This window comes from Clupea harengus, chromosome 22, assembly GCF_900700415.2.
Source record: "Clupea harengus chromosome 22, Ch_v2.0.2, whole genome shotgun sequence".
Lineage (NCBI taxonomy): Eukaryota > Metazoa > Chordata > Actinopteri > Clupeiformes > Clupeidae > Clupea > Clupea harengus.
In genome coordinates this window covers 3,563,749-3,574,911 of record NC_045173.1, presented here as the reverse complement: position 1 = coordinate 3,574,911, position 11,163 = coordinate 3,563,749, and the positions used below count along the sequence as shown (strand labels likewise).

General features: G+C 47.5%; 1 protein-coding gene across 2 annotated transcripts in view; it reads left to right on the top strand.

The window, feature by feature from the left end:
* bnc2 (basonuclin 2) overlaps positions 1-10,542 on the top strand; it is a 174,636-nt gene extending 164,094 nt beyond the window's left edge. For both annotated transcript variants that reach the window (XM_031560498.2, XM_031560499.2), the window contains exon 6: positions 6,823-10,542. In XM_031560498.2, coding sequence (XP_031416358.1) covers positions 6,823-7,672 — 850 coding nt within the window. In that variant the 3' untranslated portion in view covers positions 7,673-10,542. The remainder of the gene's footprint in view (positions 1-6,822) is intronic.
* The last annotated feature ends 621 nt before the right edge of the window (positions 10,543-11,163 follow it).

Sequence of the window (11,163 nt, the reverse complement as noted above, 5' to 3'; positions counted from 1 at the left end):
CATTCACATTCACATACACATACACATACACATACACATACTGCTTTGTGGTAGGGTGTTCCATCCCAGCAATAGCACATGGCACAGTCAGGTAGTAAGGACAATAACCCCCATTCATCTCCTTCATTCCGTGCTCATGAGGAGAGAGATAAGAGCCTGCAACACCACCCCCCCCCCCCCCCCCACACACACACACACACACTCACCTGGCTGGTGACAAGTGACAGGTATATTTAAATAATGAAGATTGAGAGTCTGAATCTGTTTGTTCCTCCCTCTTTCTATCATTTGTAAACAAAAGACTGCAGTTTTTCAGCTCTTTTCTTTCCAGTAACCCCCACCACCCCCCCACCCCCGACACACACCTCCTCTTCTCCACCCCGAGCCTTTATTAAGTCCCCATGTTCAGTGGCATCTGTTCCCACCACTGTTTGTTCATTAGCACAATATAAATAACAGCAGTGACTCTGGGACTCGTGGAGGCGGAACACAGGAGAAGAGAGAAGAGAGACAAGGAAACAGAGACAGGGGGAAGGTGGGAAAAGAGAGAAGACAAATGAAGGTTAGGAGAGAGGGGAGAGCGGGGAGAGCGGGGAGAGCGGGGTGTACAGGCACAGCATGCCAGTGCTATGTGTGGACAAACAACAAACCTGCACTCATTCGATCCATTAGTAGCTTAGGGAGAAGCTAAGAAAGTCTCCGAAACATTATCTGCAAATAATGAGACGTTTATTGTAACACTCACACACGCTTAGCGAACGTTACCATTCTTTTAAACACACTCACTAATTGGTTGTTTTTGTGCTGTAGAAGTATTAGCTCTCCCGTTGATTTATTTTTTCTTTCTTTTTTTAGTAGTGTCAAATTTACACACTTTCGGTGTTGCCCATTTGCACCGTTGTGCTTGGTGTGGGAGGGGAGGGGCAGTTAGTGGGGCCATGGAGGGGCATTAGGGCCGTACCTGACCTGTCCAGATCTAATGAAGGGCAGGATGGGGCAGGAATCACATCTCCAGCCAGGTCTCATTCTGCAAGGCTATCACTTATCATTCAGCCCTTGTTTTTATTAGAGCGCGCTGACATTAGCGGCACCAAATAGTATGCACATCTGCTGCTACAAGCCGGTAATGGCCCTTAAGAAAGCGCTTAAGAAGGAGTTTATGGCACTGATACAGACAGTCATCAGTGAAAAGAGAGGAGGGGGGGACCGCTCAATTGTAGGGCTCGCAGTAAAGTGAGCGCATGTCGGTAGTCTCAGGAAAAGAGCTCCGAGGAGTTTTAGAGATGTCTAACAACCGCACAGGGAGGGGGAGGGCGAGATACAGTGATTAGAGCAGCGAGTTGGTAACCACAAAGCAGATGGAAGAAACTGCATGGAACCAGAGGACTCCCCAGCTCACTATAGGTCTACTGTGTCCACCATGGCCCCGGATGTGTTTGATTAACTGACCTTGCAAATAAGAGCATACAGTCTTTGGGGTTTCCGCACATTTCACGGTTTGCCCCTTGGCCCCTCTCCTGAAGCTGTCACTGGCTTGGAGTCCGTCTGGTAAGGTGCGTGTGACAGTTGGACTCCATCAGGAGAAACAGGAGCATATAAATTCCTCTGGAAAAAAAAAAGAAAAACCACAAGTGCTTTCGCATCTGGCCAGGGCAGTAGTTTACCCCGGATGGGACACTCATTGCTGAGAACGTATAGATTTCGATTCTTGCTTTTTTTGTCATCTTTTTTTCCTGCGGATGGAAGTGACCGTGCTGCCCTGAAGTACTCTCTATTGTTTCCATATTTTTGTGTGGGGATAAATTCCTCGTGGCATCTGGGAGGCATTACAGGGCTGCTGTTGCTTTGGAGTTGAGGTGGGGGTATTAAAACAACAGACAGGCAGGCAGGCAGGCAGCACAGGCCCAGGAGCAGGCCAGGCCAGGCCAGGCAGAGATGAGCCTCTGCGTAAGAGTACGGCCAGTGTTAGTGGGGTAGGGGGGCAGTGTTAGTGGGGTAGGGGGGCAGTGTTAGTGGGGTAGGGGGGCAGTGTTAGTGGGGTAGGGGGCCAGTGTTAGTGGGGTAGGGGGGCAGTGTTAGTGGGGTAGGGGGGCAGTGTTAGTGGGGTAGGGGGGCAGTGTTAGTGGGGTAGGGGGGCAGTGTTAGTGGGGTAGGGGGGCAGTGTTAGTGGGGTAGGGGGGCAGTGTTAGTGGGGTAGGGGGGCAGTGTTAGTGGGGTAGGGGGGCAGTGTTAGTGGGGTAGGAGGGCTTTTATTCAGCCCTGATAAATGCCACGCCAGTAAACAAGATGACATACATGAAAAGGATACAGACCACTTAGGTGCATTTAAGGGGTTCCAATTATTTGTAAATTATGAAATTTCCAATATGAACTGCAATCCAATTTACAAAAGACAAATTTTCTGTTGATACAGTAATGATTCTGTTTCATTGGGCTGATAATTGTTTAAAGCAGGTCGGGATGAAGAGTGAAGAGATCAGCACTCGAGAGCTGAATTAATTATTTCGCTCATTTACGGTGTCAGAATAATTGTTTTTTAATCTGGGTGAATTAAACCTGAGATGCTTACCTTCTCTGTATCTGTAGCGCAGGAATTTAATGAGCTACCACCCAGAAACATCACAAGAAAGGACACAAAAGAATAAAAAATATATAATATATCTCTGGCTGGCTTCAGTCCCTCACTGATTCTGAATCAGCTCCTGCCATGTACAAGTCTAGATGTCTGGTTCCTTCAGTATATCCTGTAGAACGGTCCTCTTGCAGGTGAAATAGCAAGATTTTAAAATGTGTAACAATACACAGATTTTTGTAAAAAGCCTTGTGCCCAAATGTTATAGTATAGCATGAATTACCTAATTGCATTCATTGCAAATGAATATATATTTTTCTGAAATATGCATTTATAGCATTTAGTTGCGATGGAATAATTCTTTAAAGACGCTCCATCTCCACACACTTATTTCCTAGACTGTAAGTAAATGCAATGGAGTTGAATGTAATTATAAGTGCATTAGTGAGTGGATGTCAGTGTGGGGTGGGTTGCCTCCTCATGCTGCTCTGTAAATGATTGCATATTTACTAGAGAGGGTGAGTCGCCACTACAGAGAAGCAGCATGATTAACTGCTGGAAGCACATGTGTCCCAGTAATCATGCATGTTATTATCCTCGTTAATCACATTCCCCAAAACAAAGGCAGCCTCCTTTTTTTACCATTCCCCTTGCCCCTCCTCTCAATGTTGCCCTTTTTTTATTCTGTTGCCATCCCAACCGTCACCAATGACCCTCATTGGCATAGCTGTTCCAGATTCCCATGGTGCACTAATGTTCGGGCCTGTGGCCTCACGCAATCCAAGCGCGAATGGAGAGTGAAGGTTAATTATATCTGAGAACCTGCTTACCTTCCCTGTCTCCCCTTCTCTCTCCCTCTCTCTCTCTCCCCCCTCTCTTCCTCTCCCTCTCTCTCTCTCCCCCTCTCTCTCCCCCCCTCTCTCTCTCTTCCTCTCCCTCTCTCTCTCTCCCCCCCTCTCTCTCTCTTCCTCTCCCTCTCTCTCTCTCCTTCTCTCTCTCTCTCTCTCTCTCTCTCTCTCTCCTCTCTCCCTCTCCCTCTCTGGAGCCTGTAGTGCTGCTGGCCACTGATTGTCCTGCCACTGCAGGTTTGCCTTAACTGAGCCACCCCGGTTAGAAAGAGAGCCAAGAGGCTGCATCTCTGAATCCTCACAATTCATGTACGCTTTTGGAGTTTTCGTTAATGGCGGTGCTCACGGCGTTAGAATAAAATGACAGAGAAAGCCCAGTCCCAGCCTCCCCTCCTGCCCACCTCACTCCTCCTGATGAGTCCAGGGGAGAGGAGAGGGAAGGCGGAGGCAGAAAACGTATATATCTAAACCACATCATCATTTGTTTAATGTGACTTCTCGTCTTTCTCGTTTATGCATTACGACTCATTTAGCAGGCGCGAGCGCGGTAGGCAGGGGGAGCGACAGGGCCATCGGAGCCTAAAGATGATTAACGTTCACGGGACAAGAAGGCCCATTAAGAGCCACACTCAGCCTCCTCCTCCTTCTTTCTCCTCCTCTGCAAAGTCAAAATGGCCTCTCCTGAGATGCCGCCCCCATCTCCAGGCAAAGATGAGCCTGTCAATTTGGTTTGCCTGCCACATTACTGGCCCAGGAGAGATGCAGAGAGGGGAGGTGGGGGGGAGGTGTGTGTGTGTGTGGGGGGGGGGGGCAGAGGAGGTAGGTAAGGGGGAGGAGGAGGGGGTAGGATTGGGGCTGGAATGAGGAGGTAGAGGACAGAGAGGAAATGGGGCAGAAAGGCTAAAGCTGATGAATGCATAAAAAATACCACAGTGTGCAAATGAAACACACACACACACACACACACAACACTCACAAATACACACACACACACACACACACACACACACACACACACACACACACACACACACACACACACACGCACGCAGTAATTTACAGGGTAAGAACAGACCAGCAGTGATCAAAGGTAATGGGTCTGTTACTGTTGCTCAGGGAGATGCAAGGATATTAAAATCTTCCAAATGATTCTCAGGTCACAACTTCTTCATCCAAAGTTGCAGTCAGTGTTTTCGTTCATGTTTCAAAATAATTACAATAATTACACGCACTCCCACAAACACCATATTTTATCATGGTAGCAGTTTTTGCTGTGCTGCTGTTGCCAGTGTGGTTTTGCAGATGTACGGTAGTTTTTGCACATTAGAACTAGGTTGTGTAATGTGCAGTTTATTGTAAAGTTTAATGCTATTTTATCTTAAAGTGTTGATTATAGCAAAATGCTCAAAGAGAAAATGAAATGGATCTACCTGTGCTTAAGTGTATGTGTGTCCTCATGGCATACTGTGAGGGGGTAATGCAGGGACATGTGCATTTGTGTATGTGTAGTGTGGCTCTTTGATTAGGAATGTTTGTACACTAGCTTGAGAGTACGTGTGTGGGGGTGTGTGTGTGTGTGTGTGTGTGTGTGTGTGTGTGTGTGTGTGTGTGTGTGTGTGTGTGTATGCGTGTGTGTGTGTGTGTGTGTGTGCGCGCGTGTGTGTGTGTTTGTGTGTGTGTGCGTGTGTGTGCGTGTGTGTGTGTGTGTGTGTGTGTGTATGTGTGTGTAGAGTCATGAGATGGCAGTTAGCCCCGTCAGACTAGAGCTTATGAGCAGTGTGTGGGTGTGATCTCAGAGCTGGTGACATGCGCCTGAGGAGCCGCCCACATGAGTGCCTGGAGAGCATGGTGTGTCCCCTCAGGCCCGGGGACCAGGACGTGGCCCCCTCATTTACCCTCTAGCCTCACAAAGAGCGCACAGAAAATCTGTTCCACAGTTTGCTATCTACAGATAGAATTATTATACACGTTAAAGAAGTCATTGTTGTAAGTCCCTGCCCACCTACAATCTCTCTCTCTCTCTCCCTCTCGCATACAGATCCTCAGACAGTCAAACAGTATTCACTCTCCCTCTCTCTCACACACACACACACACACACACACACACACACACACACACACACACACACTTCACTTAGCGCCTTGGCTTAGTCACGTCTAATTGATTTGCCATGTTCCTACATGCTGCTGATGCTCTAGTGGCCGGCTCCTGTATGCCTTATTAACAGAAAAGGGTCCCTCCATTGAATGTATTTTTACTTCTTGCAGGACAATGTCGGATAGGGAACTAAATAATTAAAGAAAAGGGACCCTTTTTGACTGCATCAACCATGGCACTGCTGGTAAGCTCTACAATACATTGTGCAATCCATTTACCCCTCACGCCAAGGCCGCCATTTTAGCTTCCTGAGTGCCCTTTGCATGGACCCCATATGCAAGGAATGGAGCCTCAGTGTCATTTCTGTCATTGCTTTATTTATTTATTTATTATTTATCAAAAGGGAAAATGGCTGTATGAGATTCAACTACATACACCGCCAGTTTACTGTCTTATACTTTCTTGAAGTGTTTGTTTTTCTGTTCTCACTGTCTGCTGTTGGGCACTGTTGATGCTTCATGTGAGATCTGTCATGCTGGAGGCTTGGAGTGGTCGCTATTCACCTCTTATTACTGCATGTGTTTTGGTAGCATCTAGCACAGCGCTAGCCCTCAGTGCAGAGGCCCCAGGGTTCTTTACACCACCGAGCACCGGGGCGATTCTCACCAAGTGAGCGCCTGGTTATGTGATACTGCTCTCTGGCACGAAAGGAAGCCCAGTTTTATTAATCTGGGGGATACACGGGACACTACGTTCACAAGGGCCTCAATTAAGCCACCTCCAGGCGTCAGTGAGCTCATGCTGCTCAAGTTGGTGCTAATATGCTATCCAGTTCCCTGTGATTATTACATTACCATGGCTTGAATCAATTGATAAACTCCCATTCAATGTGTTGAAGTATTTAATTGAGTCAGAGTCTATTGGATTTGAGCATGGCTACAGACTTGCTGACAGGAGTAGACCTGCTAGTGGGGTGCTTGCTGCATGGCACTATCTTAAGTGTTAGCACGATGTTCGCGTACTAGTGGGAACAAAGTTAATACCATTCACTGAGGTGGGTCTGTATTGAATGAAAAGTTTAAGAAGAAATGGGAGATTATACAGTTCAGTTATTTCAATAATCTTCACTTTTAAAAAACATTTCTGTTCTTAATATTATTAAAGTCAGGTTTGGGGTAACATACTGTACCTGGAGGGGCATACTGATGTCCTGCCGTGATCAAAGCATCCACTTCATTTGGTAGCATGTGCTTTGGGTGAATGGACCTCGTGTGACAGTCCTTTGTCCCTTTGTCTTCATGCAGGCACAGCTCCAACATCAACCTGCACCGAAAACTGCTGACCAAAGAGCTGGACGACATCGTTCTGGACCCCCAGCTCATGCCGATGCCCAAAGACCTGCGCGCCGAGTTCCTGGCCAAGATCTACGGGGCCGGGCACCACCACCACCACCTCAGCCTGGAGGCCCTGGGCGGCGCCGCTGGGGGCCTGCTGCATCGCGGGCTGGGCCGTGACGACGACGCAGACTCCCCCGCCGGCACCGAGTACTCGAACAGCAACGGCGGCTACTACCACCGCCACCCCAGCGACGACTACATGGTGCTGGACCTGAGCACCACCTCCAGCGTGCAGTCCAGCGGCAGCATCCACTCCTCGCGCGAGTCCGACGAGGGCAGCGATGAGGGCATCCTGCTGGACGACCTGGAGGCGCACAGCGACGGCGAGGACTGCAACATCAACACCGAGGCCCAGGGCCAGGCAGGCGCAGAGGAGGAAGGAGGCGATGGAGAAGGAGGAGGAGAAAGAGGAGAAAGAGGAAGAGGAAGAGAAGAAGGAGGAAGAGTAGGAGGCGTGGGAAGGGGAGAGGTGGAGGGGCCCCTGTCCAGCGACCCCTCCTCCTCGCCCTCTCTCTTGGCCTCCAGCGGGGGCAGTAGTGGTGGTGGCGGCGCGGGCATTCTGTGCACCATCTGCCACAAATTGTACAGCAACAAAGGGACTCTGCGGGTGCACTACAAGACTGTCCACCTGCGGGAGATGCACAAGTGCAAAGTGCCTGGCTGCAACATGATGTTCTCCTCGGTGCGCAGCCGAAACAGGCACAGCCAGAACCCCAACCTCCACAAAAACGCACCCTTTGCCACCATGATTGACTAGCCTTACTCGTCCTCCTCTTTCTCTTTCCCCTTCATGCCCCCTTCATCCATACACTCCCCCACCCGCCCCATCCCACACACAAACACACACACACAGAAAAAAAAGTCCAGTCCTCAGTGACTCGGGTGCCCATGTTGCCTGTCAAAAAAACAACAGCACTATCACATCATGTTTTGATTTTGAATTCTTCAGTGGTTACCTATGAACATGAGCAGACATTGAAGTTCTTCAGAGTTGTGCCCGCTGACATTTCCTTCTTTGGAAGAACAGGATGAGACATTTGGGAGCAGAGTCCCTTTAAACCCAGGATGGCTCCAGTTCCTTCATCCCCCTGACAGAATCCCTATCCCTTGTCTTAACTTAGTCCATCTCCAAAGAATCTATTCAAACTCTTATTTGTGACTGTTGCCTGCAGAAATGATAATAATGGGAAAAATTTAAATCTTCTTGTTGTATTGGTGTAATGATAGCTTTTAAAAAAAGAACCCCCTTACAAGAGCATGAACAGCTTCATTTGTAAATAATGTCCTTAAAGACTTTTGGTGTAAAACAATTGTATTGATGGTTGTTGGCTTTTTTTTGTTTTTATGTTACAGTACAATACTTCCAGCTCTAAGGTAGGCAAGAAAGAGGTAGCATCTTAATAGCTTGATTCATTTATGTTAGCTTAAAAAAAAACATTTTAACTGAGAACAAAAAAATCATGTGACTTGTTTTATCTACTTGTTAGATATGCGGAGGCGGCCGGCATGCTTTTGGTCTCCTACTCAAATATTTTCTTCCTTATTTCTCATTTTGTTAAGTTTATAGCTTTAGTGTACAATTTTTGTTTTGCACTTTGCAATTATACATGGGGGATGTGTAATATTCTTAGAAGGAAAACACTTTGCAATGCTGGGTCTTTTCAGATGACATTGCTGCATTTGTCATGGCTATAGTGCCAAGGGGAAAAATGCTGTATGTATCTTTAGCATAAATGTGCTGGCTTTGCACACACAGGTTCAGCTACAGACCTTATTTCACACATGAAAACCCATATGTGAATGGAGTAACCCCAGTCTCCAGCCCATAAAATGTATTGAGTGTTTCGTAAACTTAAAAGTGTTTTCCCCGGTAGGACTATGTGACTGAACATTAACTGCCAGATTCAGACTCTGAAGACAAGTATTACAGAATCTGATTCTGTTTAAAGGAAAAAGGGGCAAAGCGATGTCTGGCTGTAAAGGCCTGTACCAAGAATTAGCTCAGCAGAAATGTAGGAGTCTTTCTACTGCATGTGGTGTTTGTTACCTGCAAAAGGTTATCGTATGAAAGTTAGTGAATGTCCCGTAATTAGTTTTGTCTCCTCAAATTTTATTTCATGAACAAAGAAATGTCATTTCAAAGTATTCTGTGAATGCAACAAAAGAGTAGTTTTAACTGTGACCAAAACCAGAAGCAGTGTTGAGTTATTTTTTTTTTCCAGTCAGTGTACACAGATACTGACGTCCTGCTAATAGGTATGCTGCACTTGAGTCTTAAGCTTATTCTGGGTTTTCCTATCAGTCCTAATTGCAATATTTCTGCAAAATGTTGACATTGCCAAGCCTGTGTGTTTGTATGCTAGTGTGTGAGAATGTGCATAATGTATTCTGTGGCCAAGGCAGTACATCACCAACCATTAGTAAATAAGGTACACGTTTTACCCTACTAGCTTAAGCAGAGGGAGAATTATTTATTTACAGGCCAATAAGTCCTGTTGTGCTATCCAGCACGGGTTTAGTCCTCTAAAATGATTCGTCTCTCTCTCTATTTTTCTTATAAGAGCATACTGGTAGATAATAATACTGTTTGTTTGTGTAGGACTGAGAAACGAAATATTGAGAAAACATATGAAATTTAACCTCGGTTCATCTGTCTGGATACTGGCCAACATCCTTCATCTTTTCAAGTACTTCCTCGGCGCAGCCACACACTTCAAGAAGAAGTATACAAGAAATCACCTCCAGATCCTCTGCTTCTCTCTCTCTCTCTCTCTCTCTCTCTCTGCCGTCACCCCTTTCTTCTAGTCCACTGTGACAGCAGCGGTTCTCCTCTGTTTTTCTGAGCGAGAGAGAACTGATGAAGAGTGAGGAAAAGAGAAAGAGGAGGAGGAGGAGGAGGCGAGTGAGGGCGTCTGCTGTGCCATGAGGGGGAGGGGGGGGGGGGGGGGGGGAGGATGACAGCGAGCATCATTAAAAATGTGCTGCTACACAGTACCTGGAGGCATCCGTTCAATTCCGCTGCTGATCTGTCTAATAACTCACTTGTCACTTCATTACATTCAAAGATGTGAATGTTGCTGACAAGACTGTGACATGGAGCGATCCAACCCACCCCTCCCTCCCTCCCTCCCTCCCTTCCTCCTCTCTTCCTCTTCCTTTGACTTTTTGCTGCCATGCCTAGAAGCCTTCTCTCTCCCTCCCTCCCACTCTGTCTCTCTCTCCTGACACACTCAAACACACACACACCAACATACACAGATATACATACTCGCATCCACATACATACACACACACACACACACACAAACACTCCCCTACCATCCTTGTCCAAGCCCCTGCCCACAGCATGGGTCCTGAAGGGACATGGACTAATAGTTCACTGGGCGGCCATCTCCCCCGTATAAGAGGAGGTGTAATTGCCTGTTTATCCCATGCGAAGGGAAAATGGAGTGGAGAGAGGCAGGCCTTCTCCCTGGGGTTGCACCCCGCCGCACACTGTCTCATTCACCGGGAGGGCCAGGAAAAAAAACGAGTGCCACTCTAGAGGCTGCTGACAGCTGTCTCTCACACACACACCCCCTCCCCACACACACACACACACGCACGCACACACACACATACACACACGCTCACACACTCACACCATTGCACACACACTCACACCATCGCACACATCACACACACACATACACACATACACACACTTTCTCCAACTGTGTAGCAACTGCCCCACTAACAGGCCAGTGGGATGACAGCAACAAGAGGACTTGTTAACCTCTGGTGATGGGTGAGACAGGGGCCCCAGACAGACAGCCACAGAGAGAGAGGAAGAAGAAAGTAGAGGACCTGAGAGAAAGAAAGAAAGAAAGAGAGAAAAAGAGCAACCTCAAGGGGCACCGAGAGAATGAGAGTCTCTGCGTGTCGGAATACCCAGTGTGTTATTTTGGAGAGGCACAGTACTCACCTTTTGCATCCACCTCTCTGTTTGAGATGGTTACAGAACATATACAATTATACCCTCCACTCCAGAACCTCAGAGGAAAGGAGACTAGAAGGGGGGGGGGGGGGGGGGGGGAGCGGAAATGGGCTGAGAAACTCTCAGAGAAAGAAAGGTTTCAGTCACACTATGAAGGCATGAGCATAGTCCAGAGCAGGAAGCCGAGAGAGAGAGAGAGAGAGAGAGAGAGGGAGAGAGAGAGAGGGAGGGAGGGGCAGAGAGAGTTAAACTAAAAACAAGAAAGCAAGAGT